This window comes from Elaeis guineensis, chromosome 4 (assembly GCF_000442705.2).
Source record: "Elaeis guineensis isolate ETL-2024a chromosome 4, EG11, whole genome shotgun sequence".
Classification (NCBI taxonomy): domain Eukaryota; kingdom Viridiplantae; phylum Streptophyta; class Magnoliopsida; order Arecales; family Arecaceae; genus Elaeis; species Elaeis guineensis.
This window is the reverse complement of record NC_025996.2, coordinates 68,588-90,579: the sequence shown is the minus strand read 5'-3', so window position 1 is coordinate 90,579 and position 21,992 is coordinate 68,588. Positions and strand designations below refer to the sequence as shown.

General features: G+C 37.9%; 2 protein-coding genes across 4 annotated transcripts; both read left to right on the top strand.

Moving 5' to 3' along the window:
* Nucleotides 1–681: 681 nt before the first annotated feature.
* LOC105051828 (zinc-finger homeodomain protein 2) lies at nucleotides 682–1,946 on the top strand. The gene has a single exon (XM_010932455.4). It carries the CDS (start codon nucleotides 886–888, stop codon nucleotides 1,648–1,650), a length of 765 nt encoding a protein of 254 aa, XP_010930757.1. The 5' UTR covers nucleotides 682–885; the 3' UTR covers nucleotides 1,651–1,946.
* A 3,746-nt stretch (nucleotides 1,947–5,692) lies between these two features.
* On the top strand, nucleotides 5,693–17,228 carry LOC105051827 (short-chain dehydrogenase TIC 32, chloroplastic). Of its 3 annotated transcripts, none has more exons than XM_010932454.4 (8): nucleotides 5,693–5,945; nucleotides 14,609–14,840; nucleotides 14,988–15,067; nucleotides 15,245–15,398; nucleotides 15,472–15,550; nucleotides 16,418–16,499; nucleotides 16,597–16,655; nucleotides 16,800–16,938. In XM_010932454.4, the coding sequence occupies exons 1-8, from the start codon at nucleotides 5,828–5,830 to the stop codon at nucleotides 16,821–16,823; spliced, it is 828 nt and encodes a 275-aa protein (XP_010930756.1). In that variant the 5' UTR covers nucleotides 5,693–5,827; the 3' UTR covers nucleotides 16,824–16,938. The 3 variants fall into 3 exon arrangements, with proteins under 3 accessions (XP_010930756.1, XP_010930755.1, XP_010930752.1); XM_010932450.4 differs by having other exon boundaries at nucleotides 5,696–5,945; nucleotides 16,844–17,228; XM_010932453.4 differs by lacking the exons at nucleotides 16,418–16,499; nucleotides 16,597–16,655 and having other exon boundaries at nucleotides 16,844–17,228.
* The last annotated feature ends 4,764 nt before the right edge of the window (nucleotides 17,229–21,992 follow it).

Here is a 21,992-nt window from a genome sequence, read left to right as displayed (position 1 = left end):
GGTCCAACGGTGGAAATCACTTGAATTCCCATCAATCACATCCTTCCGATCAAATTATTGCTGTCCGTACGATCACGGATTGGCCCAATGTCGTCCGTATAAATATACATGAGAGGTTGCGTAACTCGTACTCAAAATTACCCCTGGGCTACGTTAACGAGGTTACGAGGTCGCGCTACAATAAGTATGTCATTATTTTCCGATTTACTGGTGTATTAATAGCGGGAACAAGAGATTAAGGGGTTAATTAGGGAGAAGTGGGGGTGGGGGGGTCCCCCAGCGGGATGGCACGAAAAGCGTGACGTGCCATGCCAGTGTCGTCCATACCCTGATCCCGTCACCACGGGTCCATGGATCTTCCCCGTTGTCCATCCATCAGACGGTCAAACGCTCCCCGCGCTCTGCCATCCCCCACGTGGTGGGCCCACCGGCCCCCCGATTATTAAACCACGGATCTTTCACGAGTCGGAGGTGGTAAAAGGACCGGGTTTACTTGCGTCCAATAACCCATCGACACGTCAACAACACGCCCCATGGTTAGTCTCATCGACGGCGTCACGTGGCGCTTCTCAGACTGGCAGTCGATGACCGCTTGCCACGTGTCAAGAATCACGTGGTCTCTTCCCCTGCCGCCTTAAATCCGTTTCACGCTCGGGCTGGTCCGCCTTAGCGGCTAGATCCGATTTGGCTGAGGTTTTAGTTCTCCTTTCCCCACCTCCGGCGTTAAGCAATAGCTGTAAGAAATCTGAGGGAGCGAGGGGCGTCGGGACCTCATTTATAAAAGCTTAATTTCTGCGTCGCCCAGCGGAAAAAACCCTCCACATTGGCTTGGTTTTAGACCTAACAAGAAAGCGATAGCGAGAGAAGGCGGCGGGATTTTTGGGGATGGATTTAAGCGTGGTGCCATACGGCGAGACGGGGAGAAGTAAAGGGGGTCTAGGAGGAGAGCTGAGGGCAGCGGCGGAGCTCACCGCCTCCGCTGCCGGAGTCGGTGGTGGGGGGAAGTATGGGGAGTGCATGAGGAACCATGCGGCGGCGATCGGCGGGCAGGCGTTTGACGGGTGCATGGAGTTCATGCCGGGAGGTGAGGAAGGGACGCTGGAGGCGCTGAAATGCGCGGCCTGCGGCTGCCACCGGAACTTCCACCGCCGGGATGGCTTCTCCTCCAGTGACCCCCGTCGCCCGCTCCTCCTCAAGGCGCCTCCGCTGCCGGCGTTCCTCCCCCCACCGCCGCACCCGATGCCGCTGCCCTTCCACGCGATCCACCCTCCCCCGCCACCGCCGCTGCCGCAGCCCATGGCATATCAGGTAGATCGGAGCAGAGTCGGGTCGGAGACGCCACCGCGGCGTGAGGAGCCTCTCCAGCCGGCGGATGGACCGCGGGGAGCCGGCCGGAAGCGTTTCCGAACCAAATTCACCCAAGAACAGAAGGAGAAGATGCAAGCATTCGCGGAGAAGCTCGGGTGGCGGATCCAGAAGCACGACGACGTCGCACTCGAGGAGTTCTGCGTCGAGGTCGGCGTCAAGCGTCACGTGCTCAAGGTGTGGATGCACAACAACAAGAACCACCTATCCTCCTCCGCCACCACCGCCACCTCCGCCGCCGCTCCGAAGCCCGACGCTACCTCCGCCCCTCCCATCCGCGTCTAGTCCCACTCCGGCACGCCACAGCCAAATAAAATCATCACGATGTTTAACGATAATAACACCTATTGTTCATTTTCCCTCCCTCTTTTTTTTTTTTTTTTCCTCTTTGTTGTTTTAACAAAAAAGAGGAGGAGAGATCTGGGGATTTTAATTTGTTAGACGTGCATGCACAGAGACTGCCAACCTCCGGGACGAGACGTGTATTTGGGGCAATTCCATCCGGATTTCTTACAATAGCAATCACCTAAATCCCTTTTTCTGCTCCTTATTCTAATTTAATCGAGTTGTCCAATGTCCTATGATGAATCTTTTTAGTTTATTGTAACTCTGATTATAATGATATGATTAAGGTTGCAATTATTCTATTTTGAGAGTGTATGGGAGTATGGACGAAGAAAGCGACCGACATGGGGACCATGTTTTCTTGCCTGGGAGAGTTAGTGGTGATTTTTGTGCATTTGTTGACGTCTGTCGCGTGTTACCCGGACCGGTGTACGGGGTGTCGCCGGAGCTCTGTACCGAGTTACTGTAGCTAGGGTGGAGGGAATAGATGGGGAAACGGGAATGGTTAAAGGCGGGGGGGAGGTGAGGGTTTGGTCGGACCGGTCAATGAGCCGGGCGGGAGACCGGGGAATTGTGGGGTGTATCTTGTTTGACCGGGTTTGGGTACGTGAGGACAAGGAACGGGTCCGTCGGTTGGATCCTTGTACCGTCGTAGCAAGCCAACAAGCTTGCACGATAAAGCGGTTGTGGAACGTGACGACGACGCAGGCATGGGTCTTGCATTTGGTTCCAAAATAGATGTTGTTGCATTTATAGTAGGTTGGGAGTAAATTGGAAAGTTGGAGTCCAGGATTTTGTTTGGTATTTCTCCATTTAATTGCAATTGTGCTGATGAGTTTGCCACAGTTTTTTTTTAGCCATCGATCTTTGGAGTGGAGCTTCAGGCTATTTGGATAGGCATCATCTACGATAGGAGTCGCAAGAGGATAAAATTTGTTTGAAGAATGGTTCTGTCACAATCATTGGTTGAATTCAGAATGAGGTGAAATAGAGTTTATCTACTACTCTATGATATCTATGAATTCTGTTACTCCATGATGAGTGTTCGGCACATGTATAAAGAGACGGATGGTGTTGCGATTTGGATTGCTTTTTAAATTATCGATTATATCGAAGATTGATCTTGATGTTAAGGCAACGAATATTTAAGGATATTGCATGATAGTTTGCATTCTAACTTCTTGGACGGTATTTATACTGAAATGTGATACAATCGTTTGTTTATAAACAAAAAAAAAAAAAAAAAAAATCTTCAATAGAAAAAAAAGTCTAACATTGCGTCCATAAGTCTTTGAGAGCAAGGAAGGAGGTAAAGGGCTCTCCAACCAGAGAAAATATTATTAAAAGACATAGGAATGCAAAAGATTGATGTTGAGGAATGCTGCTAAATAAAAGGAAGAACAAAGGATAGAAAAGACCCAAGAGATTGGAGAGAAGGGTGCAGCGACCCTGATTCTATCTTTGGGTTGCCGCAGAGCAATACGTGGGATATATGAAAGACATGAAGAGCCTTTTTTTAAGACAGCCATCACTGAGTTGGACTTTGTGTATAAATATTATTGCATTCCGTTCTAATACCAACCAATCTTAGCCTCGCTGAAGCCTGTTCTTAACCTTCTTTAATCTCCATATTGTCTGGTATAGAAAATAGAGTGGGATTTCATTTCTGATTGCCAACCACGGACACCTTATACGTTTCCGAAGTAGAAGCATTTTATAGTGCATTGGATAAGGGACGTGGGGCACTACCTTTATTAAAGAGTTACATCGAGAAAGAGTAGTCTGCTGTTAGCTTCCATAAAGGCCGGTCTTCACATCTTTGCGGTCACACCATCTGAAGTAAAGAGCATGACAATTTTAGCTCCTCATCCTCCAACAAAATAGGGCAATAGAGATGTGCCAACCTAATCTTTTCCACTTCCATTGGAAAGCAACAAACGTATTTCCTCCTATAACATGCATATATAAAAAGGAAAAAAGAACCATTAGTGGTATTACATTCAATCAACCAGTCTCCATCCACCCAAGAAGAAAAAAAATCCTCCAGAGTAGTGCAATTTCAGAAGGCTGCTAGACTTCTAATAATAATATTCCAAATAGGCGAGACTCCAACAAGAGATCTTTGAAGGGATACTTTATCATTTGGCTGAACGTTTGATTTATTTCAACCAATTTTCGTTGCACTAGGTTGATTTTTCGAGATTAGTTCATGAATATTAGATTCAAGTGTTCATTGAACCGAGAAAGAACTGAAACAGTTGCGAGCTTTATTTTTATTTTGTAAACCTGTTCTCCTTTGATTTATACCACGAAATTATGGGTTGAGAGGGGAATTAGGGGTGTGTTACACACGAAGATGGGGTTGTAATTTGGACGAAAGGGGCAAATGATGATAGGTGAAAGGAGGACCATAAGATGTAGTGGAAGGGAAATTGATTGCCATGTGCACCACATGCAGCATCATCGGTAACTGGTTGACTTGTAGCTGAGTCATCTAACCACTAATTTTGGACCATCTCAAGAGTGATCATAATGGTCATATAGAACATAGTCTCATTCCCATGATAGCTTCTACAAAAAGTGGTCATCAGGAGACTAGAAGAATAAAAAAAGAAGAAAGAATATTGCAAGATGAATGCAGACATACACCATTTCATGAAATAGCCAATATTTGACAAGCCAGCATCCACACATTCAGATCACTAGTTGCGAGAAAGAGCATAACATTACACCAGATGTGTGCTTCATTATTTGTTCAGTCATCAAGTGTTGTTTGGAGAGACCCACTGGTATATATTACTGCACACGGGTGAATAATTTGCCTGTTAAGTTAATCCAATCATGGAAATTGATATATACTCATAATAAATTTAGTTGATTTCCTAATTCCTAAACTTTGAATCAATTCTTGGTTTGCTTTCTCTAACTTCTTTATACTTCAGTTTTGTTCTTTACTTCATCAAACCTAACCTGCACCCTTACGTCTGAATAGCGAAGGTTTAGTTGATGTTGCCGCGAACTGGGGCCAAAGACGTTTCCCAAGAATTCTCCGAATCAAAGGCATGACGCCATCCTTTTCTTGAAGCTTCAAGCTCTTGCCCAGGAAATTTGGTCATCTTCTCGTAATGTTGTCTCAAATGCTTGACTTCTTCATCTGTGACTTGTTGCAAGACGACTTCATCCCTAGACCATACTGGCTCTGATCAAGATCAGCCATCATGGTGATCCCCTTGGGATTTGAACTCTCTTTTGTCCTTTCGTGACTCCAAGAGAAATTACACTGCATACGCCATAGGGTAGTGCACGCCGTCAACTACCGGCACTCATCAAATACTCGTCTCGGTGTCCTGCTATAGAAACGAGCAGCTGTGATGATCAGCATGCATGGCCGCATGATGCATGCACTCTCTATAATTAGTTTCATTCTCAATATCTACCACATCTTCTTGCGGCTCTTGCAGAGCGAATTAGGAGTGGAGCACAAAGTCCCCTCACCATACAGTTTAACATGCTCGCACGAGAATAATAATAGGATGGTTTACTCCCAAGGGACCGTTTGGATAATTTTATTGGATTCTTGGGAGTGTAAATAAGATTCTTAGTATCATAAAGTATGTGGTTCGACTTAGACTATGTGCATCAAATCTCTCCTAGCTCGTTTGTAGGAAAAAAATGGTCGAGATCTTTTTTGTTCCTCCTTATAGGATTTGAGTTGGCCCACTTCGAATGTACTTTTATAAATTTTATGAATGAATATATATACAGTCCGGCCGAAGTCCTTGGAGTCAATCCTACTAGATTGCACAAGATTATCTACCCAGGCCCTAAGAAAAAGAGCTTTCCAATTACCCGCAATCTAAGCATAGGCAAGGGCCACAAGCAAGCCCATGCATCCCTATCTGAAAGTTCCAGGGGAGACTTTTCTCAGACCTTGGCTTGACTTTGGGGGATAAGAGGGTACGAGTGGCCCAGGTCATCTCTCCCATTGTTCCTTGTCTCTCACAAAAGCTAAAAGAGCAGGAACTCGCCATCATTCTCCATTCTCCATGCCATATAACTCTGATAACCACTCTCACCACCACACAACCACTTCAACAGGAAGCAAAGAAGAGCAAAGATGGGCTTGTGGAACTGGCCTTGGAAAGCAGGATCACCTTCTGGCTTCAGTTCATCCTCGACCGCCGAAGAGGTCACTGAAGGGATTGATGCCAGCCATCTTACGGCAATTGTCACAGGTTCATTACATTATCGAATTCAATTCACCTTTGATGAATAAAGGTTATATATAGAGTGGATGACATAATATGCGACACATTTGCATTTGTATATATAATCGGTACAGCAAAGCATACTGACAGTATTGAAATTAACAATAAAAGAAAGACATGAAATTATGCTACTTTAGCGAGAAATTCAGATATAAAGTAAGGCTGATGTAGTTACTTTGTTTGTGTCCAATAGTGCATATTGCAAACATTGGATAAGTAATTAAAAGCAAGAGAGAGAGTGTATGACAACAATAAGGAATTAAGTCTATGATGCAGCATAATTAAGCCACTAGCTAATTAAGCATGAATAATTTGCAAAACTCAATAATTTATTGGTTTGTTGATAACGATTCATTTCTTCTGTAAAACTGGAAGAATTATTTGTTAACCGAGTACATAAATAATTGAACAGATATCCAATTATTTAGATAATGTTGTGGTTATGGGTAGTACACTGCACAGGAACTTTTATTGGCATTAAAGAAACCATATATCCCATCTACCATGGTGTCAGTGAGCCACAGCTTTTTCTTATTTTCTGTAATTATCTATAATTCACATAGTTTCCATTTTTACATGGCCAGTATTATTGTCCATGCTTTTGTTCACATCCCTTCGTTTAACTTGCCAAGCAGCAATGTTTGACTAGGTCGTTTGACCTAAGCTTTTCCTCAAAAAAAAAAAAAAAAAAAAAAAAAAACTTAATAAGCATCAATCAAAAAGAAAAAAAGAAAAAAGCGAAACATAGTTTGCTCTTAGAACCGCCGTGAGGGTCAGGAGTTCAGATGGTACTAAGAAGCGTCCTTGATTTATTTGATCTGACACAAGAGAATGCACATGGGCGTTCTTTTTTAATGCCAGTCCTTCCATCGTCAGGACTCTTAACGACTCTAACCAAAAAAAAAAAAAAAAAAAATCTTGTTTACCAGTTTTTCAACGTCCGGTCCATCCAGTGAGAATTTTTTTAATCAGATCCCCTGGGGTGCACATGTGGCATCAAAATAGACGGACGATCTGGATGTTTCAGCAAGCTCCTATTTTTCTCTGAGCTATTTTTTGGATCGTTTAGTTATTTATTTATTTTATTTATCTATTATTATTTTATTAATTTTTATTTTTATCAATTTTTTATTTCTGTATTATTGTATAGATTTTATGATAAATAAAATTTGATGGCTACCATACTAATGTATCATAGCGGATGGTGCATCCATAAATGACAACCATCAAAAAAATGAATGGCCGTCAAATAACACATACATAAATATAAATTGTACGATATAAACTGTATGCATAGTTTGATAGTGACCATCAATGGGCACATCATACTCTACAGTATCGTACACGCACCGCTAAATATTCATCCTCTCTTTTGTTGTGCGCTGTTAAATATCCATCCTCTCTTTAGTTGATTTTTTTTTCGAGGGAGTTTCAAAATTTTTTTTCACGCACGAAATATCGAACGCGTGCGAACGTTCCGCATTGAATATGCGTGAACGTTCTATCATTTGACCATTCCGCGAGCACTTCACGTCGTGCGGTTGTTTCATGACCGTTTCGTAAGAGCTCTATATGCGGGCGTTTGTCTCGCACGCACAGCTGCCGCGGCTGTTTGGGTCTCTTTAAAGTCCCCCCCCCCCCCCCTTCTCAATTCTATGCGGAGAAAAAAAATATCAAAAGTCTTTCGAAACAATTCTCTCTTCACACTCACAACTCTCTCTTCGCTCTCCCACTCTCTCATTTATTTTTATTATTATTTGAGTAGAGGATGAATCTGATCTGCATCTGTTCGAGATCGTGCCATCGACGGACATTGGAGTACTTAACTTTCGGATTGTACCTTAGAGAAGGATGTGGGGCTTAAGTCTTCATACAAGAAAGGATCGAAATCTCCTTTAAGACAGTGATTTAACCGCCTCCCAAGCCAGATCCTGTATTTTATTTTATTATTTGTCACATCACATATACTATATCACATACATCATGAAAAAAAATATATTTTAATATATATATATTTGATTGGCATCTAAATTACCAACAAGTTTTTTTTATTGTAAGCCTATTTTATCATTTTTTTCATCTTAGGCTTGCTCTTCAATACAATTTTTTTAATTAGTTTATTTCCCTATAATTTCATTTTTTCTATGGTTACATTATATATATATATATATATATTATTTCATATACTTTTCAATAACAGTCTAAAGGAAATTTCATAGTTATTTTTGTAGTGCATGCATATTTAATTATTTATACATATTTAGGACTTATGTTCCTTACATATTTATATATTATTTTTAATTGATCATCATTATTTTTTATAGTTTTGTGTTGTACAAATTAATTAAGATCCCCTTAAAATTTATATTGCTGCATGCTCAACCTTAATAAAACTTATTAAGTTCACTGGTTAAAAAAAAAATACTAACTAATAAATTTTCTTTAAATACCAGTTTTCCTCTCTGAACCATACTTGGACCACATGGCTACTCTTAGAGATGAAACCTTTAGTCTTAAATCTGACAAATTTGATGGAACCAACTTTAAGAGATGGCAAAGCCAAATAAAAATTTGGCTAACCACTTTGGGGCTCTGATCGATTATTGATCAATCCTTTGTCTCCTCTAGTTCAACCTCCCCTGCCACCCCTGAAGAAAACTATCGTTGTAAAGGTAGAATTCTAAGTGTCCTTTCTGATTCACTCTATGATGTTTATCTATCTGCAAAGAGTGCAAAAGAATTATAAGATAACCTAGAGTCTGAGTATGGCCTGGATGATGCTAGTGTTTAGCGGTTCAACATCGCATCATTTCTTAGATATATTATGATAGATGATAAACCTATAAATGACCAACTCCATCAATTTCAAGAATATCTTAGGAAGCTTCAAACCAATGGAACCATTTTCTCTGAAGAATTTAAGATCTCGAGCGGGCTTTGCTAAAGGTCAGCTCCATAAGTAAGGAGAATTAATTCTAACTCAACTTCTCAATTCAATTAGGATAGAAGATCAATATAGGTCCAAAATCCAGCAAATCAAAGTCTCAGATGCTCAAGCTAATCTGACCCTTACCAAATCCAAATTAAAATCTAATTTTCAATCAAACCAACAACACTAGACAAATCATCCCAACCGACCCTACTCAAATAAGTTCAAGCCTAAGGATAAAAACTTCAAGATCAATAACACTAGATCTATCAAGCCTGCCCAAGGTTCAAGTAATAAGTTCTGCTTTGTGTGCAGAAGGATCAATCATCTGGCGAGAGACTATTATCACCGGAAGAGGGAGCCCTTTCGCAAGCCTTCTAGTTCCTCAGGACCTCAAGCTCATGTAGTTGAAGGTCCAAAAGATACCATCTTTAGGTCAGTAAGCTTAAACCCTGAAGTTAATATTACTTCCTCTAACCTTGATTGGTGGTTGGATTTAGGAGCTAATGTTCATATTTATTTTGACCGCTCCTGGTTCACTACTATTCAGGACTCAAGTGGAGGAGGTGTAATCCTTGGGAACAATACAGCCATCAGGATTAAAGGACAAGAATGAATTAATTTGAAGATGACTTTTGAAAAAGTTCTTACCCTGACGGATGTATTGTATGTTCCAGACCTTATGAAGAACCGAGTCATTGGGTGTAGCTGGTCTAGAAAGGATATAAATTATCTTTGATTGTAATAAAGCTGTGATAACTAAGAATAATGCTTTTATAGAAAGAGAAATATAAGTGAAGATTTATTCAAATTAAATATAATAAATTATTTTATTAATAAAGCTAAGAATCAAGTTTATTTTGTGAATAAATCTAATCAAAATTTATGGCATAATAGATTAGTCATGTACACTTAAGAAAATCAAACATATGATGAATTTAAAGCTAATTCTCAAATCAATCTTAGATACATCTAAGTGTGAAATATGTGCTGAATCTAAATAATCAAGAAAACTAATTAAGTCAGTTGAAAGAAATTTTTTAATCTTGAAATTGATACATAGTGATGTATGTGACTCTTTCAAAACTGCAATTCGTGGTGGCAATAGGTACATAATAACCTTTATAGATGATTTTTTGAGATACTGCTACGTTACCTAATGAAATCTAAGGATGAAACATTTAATAAATTTAACATTTATAAGAGTGAGGTAGAAAACAACAAAAAAAAATTAAGATTCTTAGGATTGATAGAGGAGGGAGTATAATTCAAATAATTTTTTTCTGTTCTGTCAAGAATATAGAATAATTCATGAAGTAACTGCTCCTTACTTTCTATAGCCTAATGGTGTGGCTGAGCGTAAAAATCGTATCTTTTTGGATATGGTGAATACTATATTGATTAGCTCAGGCCTACCTGAGAATTTATGGGGGAAGCTCTTCTGTCTTCTTATTTCATTTTAATAAAATTCCTGTTAAGGATAGTGGTAAAATCCCTTATGAATTTTGGAAAGACAGAGCTCCTAATTTGAATTTTCTCAAAGTGTGGGGTGTCTAGCTAAGGTAAATATTTCTGAACCCAAAAAGAGAAAGCTAGGATCTAAAACTGTAGATGCTGTCTTTATTGCCTATGCCCAAAATAGTAATATTTATAAATTTTAGTGATTAAATCAGATATTAGTGATATAAGTTTTAATTCAATCCTAGAAGCTAGAGATGCTACTTTCTTTGAGAATATTTTCTTTTAGACTAAAATTTTTAGATCCTTAGAATGTGAACCATCTTCTTCTAGATTTATGGAACTAGAACTTGAAACTGAAACTAAATTAAAAAGAAGTAAGAGGATCAGAATTGAAAAGAATTTTAGAAAATTTTTTTACATACCTTGTAGAGGGTGATCCTTACACGTATGATGAAGCTATGTCATTATCAGATTCATCATATTGAAAGAAAGCTATAATAGTGAAATTCGATCAATCTACAGAATAAAACTTAAATTTTATCAGATTTACCTCCTAAAAATAAAGCAATAGAACTAAATGAATTTTCAAAAGAAAATTAAGACCAGATGGAACAGTAAAAGATATAAAGCTAGGTTAGTAGCTAGGAATACAATCAAAAGAAAGATATAGATTATTTTGATACCTATGCTCCTGTAGCTAGGATAACCACCTTAAGAATCTTGGTAGCATTAACATCAATTCATAAATTAATGATTCATCAAATGGATGTAAAATTATATTCTTAAATGAAGAATTAGAAGAAGAATCTATATAAACCAACCTCAAGATTTATAGTCAAAAGACAAGAATATAAGGTATGTAAATTAATTAAATCACTTTATGGATTAAAACAAGCTCCTAGATAATGACATATTAAATTTGATGAATTATCCCAGATAATAACTTTAAGATTAACGAACATGATAAATGTGTGTATTATAAAAGAAATAACACAGATTTTATCATTTTATGCCTGTATGTAGATGATATTCTATTATTTAGTACATCACTAAAAATAATACAAGAAACTAAAGGATTATTTATCAAATAATTTTGATATGAAAGACTTAGGAGAGCTGATATAATTTTAAGAATAAATTTAAAAGAATAAAATAACGAAATAGCCATAAACCTAATACATTCAATAGAAAAAATACTTAAAAAATTTGAATATTTTGATCTAAAATCCTATCTCTACCCCATATAATCATAGTTCACATTTAACTAAGAATTTAGGAAAATCTGTAAGACAGTTAGGTATTCCCAGAGAATAGGGTCACTGTTATATGTAGCAAATAGAATCCATCCTGATATAACTTATGCAGTAGGCAGACTAAGTCGATATTCTAGCAATCCTAGTGAAGATATTGGAAAGCCTTTGAAAAAGTCTTTAAATATCTGAAGGAAACTCTAGATTACTCTCTCTTGTTCTCCGATTATCTAGAAGTACTAGAAGAATATAGTGATGCTAACTGGGTGATAGATAATTTAGATATTAAGTCCACCACAGGTTATCTCTTCATGTTTGAAGGAGGTGCAATATCTTGAGTCTGAATTAATTGCTGTTAACACCACTTGCACTGAAGCACAGTGGGTAAAAGATTTAATTAATGATATTGAAATTTTTCATTCAAAATATCTGTAGTACCAAATAAATTGTAATTGTTAGAGCTCTAATAGATCTGTTAAATCAGTAGACATCAAATAAAAGATGACAGTCATATTCTAATCAGATACAAAACTGTGAGAAATACAATGAAAGATATGATGTCACTTTAATTTATAAGATCAAAAAATAATCTGTCTGATCTTTTAACTAAAGATTTTTCAAAGGCTTTGGTGTTTGAGACATCGAGAGGGATGGGGCTTAAGTCCATATATTAGTCATCAGAGTGGACCCCTACCTTGCGATTGGAGATTTCAGAGTCAATGTTTAAAGAGAAATGACCTCTGAAGTGATGTCTGGGAGCACCATTTCTTGAAGTTTGTCTTCAACCCATCCCTATGGTATAGTACTCTATATGTAATGGTTAGGCTGAGCATAGCTCATAATAGATTCAAGATTGAAAAATTCAGTGAGATACGATTCTGTTATACGTACCCTCAGAGGATCTACCTTAGTAAGAGTAGTTGTGAGACCGCGACTATAGGATTAAGGCGAATCCCTAGTAACTCTCATGAAAAATAAGGCAAGCACATGGCCTAAATAGCGCTACCCCGCATTATGATCAGCTCGTCTTCATATTGTGTAATTTTTATACAAATACAAGTTCAAACTTAGAAGGTCTTGTATTAAGCATAGTAAAAGCCCAATGAAAGTTTTAATATGTTTACTGAATTTAAATATTTTTAAGAGTTTTAAAATTTATGGGGGATTGTTGATTTTTTTTTTGATGGAGTTTCAAAACTCCTCGCATGCGGAACGTCGAACGTGCGTGACCGTTCTGCATTGAGCATGTGTGAACGTTCTACCGTTCGACCGTTCGACGAGTAGTTCGCGCCGCATGGTTGTTTTGCGGCTGTTTCACAGGAGCTCCGTGTGCGGGCATCTATTTCGGAGGCGATTATTGCACACGCAACTGCCATGGCTGTTTGGGCCTATTTAAGGCTCCCCCTTCCTCAGTTCTCTACAGAGAAAAAAAATATCGAGAGTCTTTCGAAACAATTCTCTCTTTGCTCTCATGACTCTCTCTTCACTCTCTCTCTTGTTTATTTTTATTATTATTTTGACTGAGAACGAGTTTGATTGGCGTCCGTTCGAGATCGTGCCACCGACGGACGTTGGAGTACTTGGCTTCCAAATTGTACCTTGGAGGAGGGTATGTGGCTCAAGTCTTCGAACGAGAAGGGACCAAAATTTCTTTTAGGACAGTAGTTTAACCACCTCCTAAATCAGGTCCTGTATTTTATTTTATTATTTATCACATCACATATACTATATTATACACGTCACGAAAAAAAATATTTTAATATATATATATATATATATATATATATATATATATATATATATATATATATTTGATTGGCATTTAAATTACAAATAATTTTTTTTTATTATGAGCCTATTTCATCATTTTTTCCATCTTAGGCCCGCTTTTCAATATAAATTTTTTTAATTAATTTATTTTTCTATAATTTTATTTTTTTATGATTATTATATATATATATATATATATTATTTCATATATTTTTAAATAACATCTTTAAGTCTTTTTAATGTCCAGATTTTCTCAAGCATAGAGACCACAGTTGTCATTGTCGAGCAATGTTGGATGGGAGAGACCGGAAATTAAACAACCTGATCTTTTTCCTTACATAGGACCAAGATTAAATTACTGTACTTTTTTTCTCACTTTTCTCTTTCACAGAGTTAAAGGCAGCCTTAAGATCCTTTTCTTGCTGGTGTTATCCATCCTGACCAACTACACCTCCTTGGCATTTTTCAGCCTTGCAATTTCACCTAAGCTTTCATAATGAATTCCAAGATTAAGTAAAGAATGTTTTTTTGAGTGGGAGCACCACAAGTGCACCCAAGAAGCATTGAAGCACTCGTCTTTTGTTTGTGTTTGGGCAGACATGCAAGTATAAATTGTTATTCTCCATGTGAAGCTAGATCCTCCTGTTCTGTCCAAAATCCTATAGAACAGGTCCGCCATAGTGGATGTTAAACTCTGCAGCACAAGAGTAGGAAGTTGGGGGAAGTTGGGAGAAGTTGGGAGATTAACATGGTTCCTGACCTTACTTTCTGAAGAACAGTATACCTAACTTGAAGGCACAAATTAGAGTAAGTTATGGATTTTGTAGCAACGATTTCCCCAGATGTGCCAAATTTTTGCATGCTAGTGTTGTAGGCCTTGCTCAACTTGTTTACTTAATTTTCTAAAAAACTTGAAGGCTAACCTTCAGAATCTTCTACAAAAATTGGACACAACTCCATATGATGATCAATTTTAACAGCATCAAGTGGTTAGGATGATGTATAACATCCCACAATATTTTCTTACAACAAAGGTAAATAAAAACTCATCCATTTGTAGTTGTGCATGCGTGTATTGTAGGAGCAAGTATCATAAATGAGGAACGACAAAAACATATCGCTTGAGTTCTGCATAAATTTTGATAGCACACAATATTTTCTTCCAACAAATTTATAAACAAGAACTCATTTATTTGTGGTCATGCATGCATCCATTGTAGGAGCAACAAATGGCATTGGAAAAGAGACAGCAAGGGTTCTAGCTTTAAGAGGGGCAAAGGTCATCATACCATCCCGAACAATGGAGAGTGGCATGAAGGTCAAAGAGAGCCTGCTTGAACAAAATCCAGATGCGAAGCTCCAAGTCATGGAGATGGATCTCAGCTCCCTCAGCTCTGTCGATGCCTTTGCTCGCTCCTTCAATTCATCAAACAAACATCTAAACATCCTCATGTGAGTATGAAGTTACAATTTGTTATGAACAAAACAAACCCATCGAAATGCAGATAGAGATCATAGCTCAAATGATTTATGTTTTATACTTTTTTATTCTTATTTAGCCTTGCTGCTTCTAATGTACAAGATTTGGACTTTGTAAAGCAACAATGCAGGCATAATGGCTTGTCCATTTCAATTGTCAAGAGATGGAATAGAGTTGCAATTTGCTACAAATCACCTTGGTACTAAATTTCTTCCTTAACAAAATGAACTAGTGTTCGATCCCATGACAAGACCTAAAATTCTGTTCCCTTACCAATTCATGCGAGCTCTATATATAGGCTTGAAATCCTGCTTATATAATACCAGAATGTTGAGAAGATTGACAGTAAATTTGTTCTGATTTTCTGAAAATGTAGGACATTTTTTACTGACAAATCTCTTACTCAAAAAGATGAAAGCCACAGCCAAGGAAACAGGAATACAGGGAAAGATAATCAATGTCTCATCACTTGCACACAGAAGAAGTGATGGAGCTTGGTTTGATCTTGATAAGATCAATGACAAGTCAAGGTAGTTTGTAGCTCTTTATATGTGTGTGTGTGTGTGGATAAATTGCTGATGGATATTCTCTTCATGTTCTCAGGTATAAACCTGTTGCCGCATATTCTCGCTCAAAACTAGCAAATATACTGCATGCAAATGAGTTATCTAGGCGTTTACAGGTCTGCATCATCATCATCATCAGCATCATCATATGACTATGGCTAAATGACCTGCAAATAACCTGAGTTCTATCCTAGCAAATAACTTGAGTTCTATTAATATGAGATAATAGGTGCTATGGCTTAATGGCTGGTATCTTGAGATATATTGTAGTTTGGAGCACATATGAGAATTTTAATTATAAATGAAACAATTTCTTGAGCAGCATTTATATACTTATATAACTATTCATGTTATTCACCAATTTTCTCGTAATGACACTTTAATATGACCATATTGCATCATCAACCATTTTATGTATCACCATTTAAGTTTTAGAAGGCCAGACTGTCAAATTCAGAGGATATTTTTAGTTTATCTGTAACTGCATCTATTTCATATCAGCTCATGCCACTGGTCTGCATTCATCATAAGCTCATACACGTAAATTTTAACTTTGCATGCCATTTAATCAAATGAACAACTATGATGTATGAATTGCTTAAGAAAACCATGATGTATGATGTAGCCATTTCTGAAAAATATTACAGTTCACAACCATTTTAATATCCTAAAAACTGGAAAAAATGCCTTATTTGTTGGAACAGATTAAGCCATAGTAAATAATATCTGTCCCTGCTTGGTGGAGAAAAAACCATATGGTACAAATTTATATATTCAATTCTAAGATGACAAACAAAAAGAACTCTCAGATCTGGACCAATCCCTCCCCAACTTCCAGAATATGTATTCTGATAGCTAATTATTACTACTCCCCCAATTCACTCAATTCTAAGTGCCTTCAAATTTTTGTTTAGTATTATGAAAATCAGCAGGGAACAAAACTTGAAATGCACTAAAATTATTTTGTATGTGATGTCAATTAGGAAGAGGGGTCTAATGTAATGGCCAACTCTTTGCACCCAGGAATGATAATCACCAATATAGCTCGCTACTTAAACATAAATGGTAATTACCTCTGCTGCTTTCAATTTCTCTTCTGAAATTCCTTTTGGGTCAAGCAAATGAAAAAAAAAAAAGGTTTATTTTTTTTTCCTGTCTGCAGTTGTAGTGTTTTCACTTGCTGCTACTCTAGGAAAACCTCTTCTAAAGAGCATACCCCAGGTATGTCAACCAGTTGTTATAGGATTTTATTCGTTTAATATTTAATCTCTTGGATGCTAAAATCAGTTCATTTCATTTACAAATTATTTTCTTGAATACATTTTCTTTCAAGATTCTGATTCAGATGCTGTTTTCCTGGTAAAGCATGAGGAAAATGTCGCAAACTAAAAAGGCATTTTACTCTGCAGGGAGCTGCAACTACCTGTTATTTAGCATTACATCCAAATGCAACAAACATAACTGGAAAATATTTTGTTAACTGCAATGAGGCAACACCTTCTCTGAAGGCAAGAGATAAAGCTCTGGGCAAAGGGCTGTGGGAGTTTAGTGAAGAGCTTCTTAAGAGAAGCAGCAGGCAACCATAACAAGAAGTTCAAGACATTACAGAAGTCCTCCAAATGTTTGTTCCACTCATCATTATTATTACTCATATTTTTTAGTAGCAGTATGAGTACTCAGTGAATACTTGTACAAATTTTTGAGACATATTGGGTAGAGTCTAATTAAGCTCTGTTTGTCTCCAATTCAAACTTTGACTCTAGAATCAAGAGCCGAATGCAGGTCATTTATCCCTGGTTGGTTTGTGCAATGGAATTACAGGTTTAGAGGGGATCGAGAATGTCTTGCATATGATGATGTTAGCACAAGTTTGCAGAAAATGTCATCTTATGATGTGGGGAAGAAGGAATATGAGAGTGCTAGAAGAGATATCGAGACTTGAAAGTTATGTGAACCACATGCAGCAAGAACTGTTTGATTCAGAGTCTATTTGCCTGGCATTTAGTTCTGGAACATGCAAAGAGAGGCCATGATGGAATAAACTATTTTATCTTCATGACGACCCCCATGAAACTGGAGATTTTTGGCTGAGTATAGAAACTATCGAAAGGTTTTTAATTCATTACGATAGCAAAAATTTTCGAAGAAAATAAAAAACATTGGAAAATAGTTCACATCACTCTGGTTCATGAAGCAAGTGATGCCAATTTGTTGACCCATTGAAGGTCCTTGCATTTGTATGGACTGATAAGAGTAAACAGGCATATATGCTAGATTCGGTTTCCATTACTTGTTCGATCATCTGCTATTGATCGCTAAATCCCACCAGTTCATGAATTACATCTAACTTGAAATTTTCAAAGAAAAGAAAAATAATCATATCCTTTAGATTGAATTGCATGATCTTGCGCTCTCCATGAATGGAACCACCATCTGAACCCTGCAACCATCAGTCCTACCTGGCCAAACCGCACTGTAACCTCTGCGCATGGACTGCCCATATTTCAATCAGGTGAGCATGAAATCTCCACCCCAAGGGAATGCTAAGTGCTCAACTCATGCCATGGCAACCCCTGAACAAATTAACCATTTCGTAGTTTAGGAATAAATTTTGCCTAGATTTACTAGATACACAAGTCTGGAAAAGTCTGCTTTGGAACAGAAACAATGTGTACCTAATAACTAATCGGGATCAAACTTGCCAAATCAAATGACTCGAAGGTGTGATCTATAGTAACGTCAACACCAAGGTGTTCCTGAAGGTGTGTCATATAATTCCTACCCCTCTAGTCCTAAGTTAAAGTGATAACGGTCAGTCACCGATGACAACGAAGTCAAGCTTGTGGTGGAAATAGGAGAGGTTGTCTCTACCACTGACCAGTTGCAAGCATAGACCAGATCATTTTATGTATGACTGATCAATAGAATGGCGGCAGTCTAGAATTCTTAAGCCAACTGCCACAGACACTAGAATCCACTCTTTTAGTCAAACACATGTTAATGAGAGATTCAGATACATCCATGGTCTTTAGTTAGGTTAAACCCCTTGGTGTCCAGCTTTTTACCCTCAAAGGCATATGAAAGCAACAAACCCAAAGGCTAGAAACTTTTCAAATGTTATATGTTCAATAATATTAAGAGGCCTCTGAAACCTTTCTTTTTTGTTCTCTCTCTCTCTGAGTTGAAGACCACCATCATGCTATGTTATAACCACTAATATTAACCCTTTCCCTCTTCTTCACCTAGGACTAGCTCATGGCTGGATTCTAGAGTCCTTCCAATGTACCAGCTCTATTGATATAGTTTAACATGCAGTCCTAGTCTTCCAGTCCAAATTCCAAAACCTCATTTGTTTTTTATGCCATTTTTCAACACTAAATTTCTAAGGGAAACATATTTCCACATTTTGAATGTTCAGAGGGAATATTTTTCTACTCTTTGCCTGGAACTTTGGCCAGGTCCATCCCTTCCCCCATATTAAATATTATTGGTTGATCTATAAAAAGGAGAACCTGCCCTCCCTGTCACACTCACCACATAATAACCAATTCAACAGGAAGGAGGGAGCAGAAGAAGAGCTGAGATGGGAGTCTGGAACTGGCTTCGGGGAGCAGGACCATCTGGTTTTGGCTCATCCTCAACCGCTGTAGAGGTCACTAAAGGAATTGATGCCAGCCATCTCACCGCCATTGTCACAGGTTCATAAGATCATCAATACCATCTCCCTTCTCTTTATGATAACAGCGATATCGTTAGTACCTACCTACATGATAGATTAAAATTTGCAAAAGATTAGAGAGCAAGGCCGTTAGAAAATCACTATCGTTTCGTATGTATAGTTCAATTTTTTTTTAAAAATAAAATAATAAAAATAAATAAATAAAAATATTTTAAATTTATTCACGTATCAGATTTGATCTGAAAATCGTAGCAAAGATCTTGATATGAACATGCAACCACAATCTGAAATCTGAAAAAAAAAAAATAACTATTGATGAAAACAAATGGAGATTAGATTTCTATATCTTGGATCTACGGATATCCCGAGTTCTGGTCGTAGCCGCGCACGTATCCGATCTCTGCTGGTATCCACACGGAGATACCTGATCGGAGCACTGAGATCACCGATGTGCTAGCACCTTGCAGATCTCACTCCTCATCCTTAGATCTAGATCTCTTCTTCTAGATCTTGAAGAAGGAGATCACTGCGTGAACTCTTTCGCGCAGATCCGACGGGATCTGAACCAGATCGCCATGAAGAAAAGAAGAACCATTCTTCTTCTCTTTTTTTTTTCTCTTTTTTCTTCTTAAATCTAATCTCTATCAGATCTTGGCATGGAAGATGAAGGAAGAAAGGAGAGGGAGGCGTGGAGAGAGAGTTTTTGCGGTAAGAAAGAAGACCTCCTCCCTTAGCGCATGCCACCCTTTCTTTTTTTTCAATTTTTGTCGCACAATCAGAAAGCCTTCACCGCCCTCTAGGTGATGAGATCAGATCTTATCATAATAGGTAAGAATGGCGTGGAAAAAAGAATGAAAAAAATTTTGTGCACCAAAGAGAAATCGTGAGATCTCTCACCGAACAAATTTTAGCGCACACACATTCCTCCATGAAGCTTTTGTCGCACAAAAAATCATTACACGCCCATTCAAAATAGATAAGGGTGTTCTCTTGATAAGGCATCTATTCAAATCAAATTTGGATAGATGTCTTAAAGAAGAGAGTCCAGAAGGATGGGGAGCCAACTATTGGCGCCCCTCCTCTCTTCACGCGCGCAAGAAAATAAGGGGGCACATTTTCACGCATGCCCTTCTCTTCTCTACATGAAAACTAGAGAGAGACTCTCAGGAGATCTGGACTCTCTGAATCATGGTTCATCTGACCCAGATTGGATCTCAATCGGATTCAAATCGAGTCCGAAACGAGCTGAATTCGAAAGGCTGTCAAGCTTAATCCAATCAAGCTTGAAATCCAAATCTGATTTGGATAATTAAACTCAATTAGCATTAAATTAAATTAAATCTAATTAAATTAAATCTAATTTAAATTAGTTATGACTTAATTCATAATTTAATTAGCCTTCAAAAAATTATAATATTTATAATTAAGTCCCTGTGCTAACAATTCGCAGCTGCCAGAACTGTAACGATTATAAATTAGCAGTTTCTAAAATTCAAACTATCAATCCGATTGATAATTTGAATATGATCTAAGCCATTGATCATGTTATACTTCTTTTGTGTGTGATTTTTCAGATTCTATTTTGTCTGGTAGTGAGATATACCGTGATCTCCATTACAGTATCATCGAAACTCTTTTCGATGGACTGAAACGATTCCAACTCACCTCAACAAGGATCGTTGATCCAAAAATGATCTTAGTGAGTTCTCACGATCCACCAGTAATGTCTAGCAACATGTAGTGGCAACCCAGTAGAATAAAAAAATGAACTCCTAAGTACAGTTATCGTGTGATACAATCTTTCTATCATGAGTTCCAACTTGACGGAGGTCATGGAGAACTCGTCAAACCCCATCGTCAGTCATATGCTAGATTGGCTTAACTCGAGTCATCTATAAATCTCGTGGAAACTCTTTTTCAGTATTTATTCTTACTCTGGCACGAGATTTTCTGAACTCAATCTTACGAATCGCATAGGACTTCTTTTTTTCTACCAAGATCGATAGATTCCATCTAGGTGCATCTTACTCCAAACAGTGAATCTGAATATATAATAGCCAACAAACACAGCAAGGATCCAAATGGCTAGGGACCAAGGGAATGTGCAATCAAACTAAGTAGCCTTGCTGTGAATAGCCAACATATCGCAGGTCAAAGGACCAGTCACACTATTGCAGCATCGAAAAAAATACTAACAAATGAGTAGACATCCAAGTAATTTTTCGTATTAATCACGTTCAGTGCAAGTTACTCTCTAACAATCACCTGCACTCTCACCCCAATGTCTCTACACCGCAAACTCGAGACTCATCTGTCCTAAAGGGAGGTGATCTGTGCATCGATCTTGAGTGGATTAATCATTATCCTCCGTGATGATCCTTCGATTAGGAGCATTTAGAAATTAACCACTAATGATGTATATCTTAAATTTTTAACACCTTGAGAATATACAAAATCATCTTTGTTAATTTTTAAGACAAACCATAGACACATAAGATATGATTGGTTATAAAGACTGCCCATCAAGTATAAAATATATCTTAGAGAAAAGTATGTGTCAGTCAAGATTGACTTCTAGGACACACATCTAACAAACTTCCACTTGCACTAAAGCCAATCTGCCATATACCTGAGTCCCATCTTCAGAAGACAGGCTTTGGTGTTTAGTTGGCTAAGTGACTTGGGCCTATCATATTCTATGTGGAGTTTACTCTCTATACCTCTATGTATTTTTACTTTAGATAATCGCATATATTCCTATTCTATGTGCATGGACTTCTGGTGAGACTTTGGTTCCTTAGCAAGGACTATGGACTATTATCTTTGTAGTACAATATCAAAGCATTTAATGGTATGATATCAAGTTCCGCAACTACCAT

Bases quoted from the DNA above. Each gene is read 5' to 3' on its own strand.
- LOC105051828 (XM_010932455.4), top strand. From the start codon at position 886: ATGGATTTAAGCGTGGTGCCATACGGCGAGACGGGGAGAAGTAAAGGG.
- LOC105051827 (XM_010932450.4), top strand. From the start codon at position 5,828: ATGGGCTTGTGGAACTGGCCTTGGAAAGCAGGATCACCTTCTGGCTTC. The intron at 5,946-14,608 runs GTTCATTACATT...CATCCATTGTAG, and splicing joins TCTTACGGCAATTGTCACAG to GAGCAACAAATGGCATTGGA. The intron at 16,500-16,596 runs GTAATTACCTCT...TCCTGTCTGCAG, and splicing joins TCGCTACTTAAACATAAATG to TTGTAGTGTTTTCACTTGCT.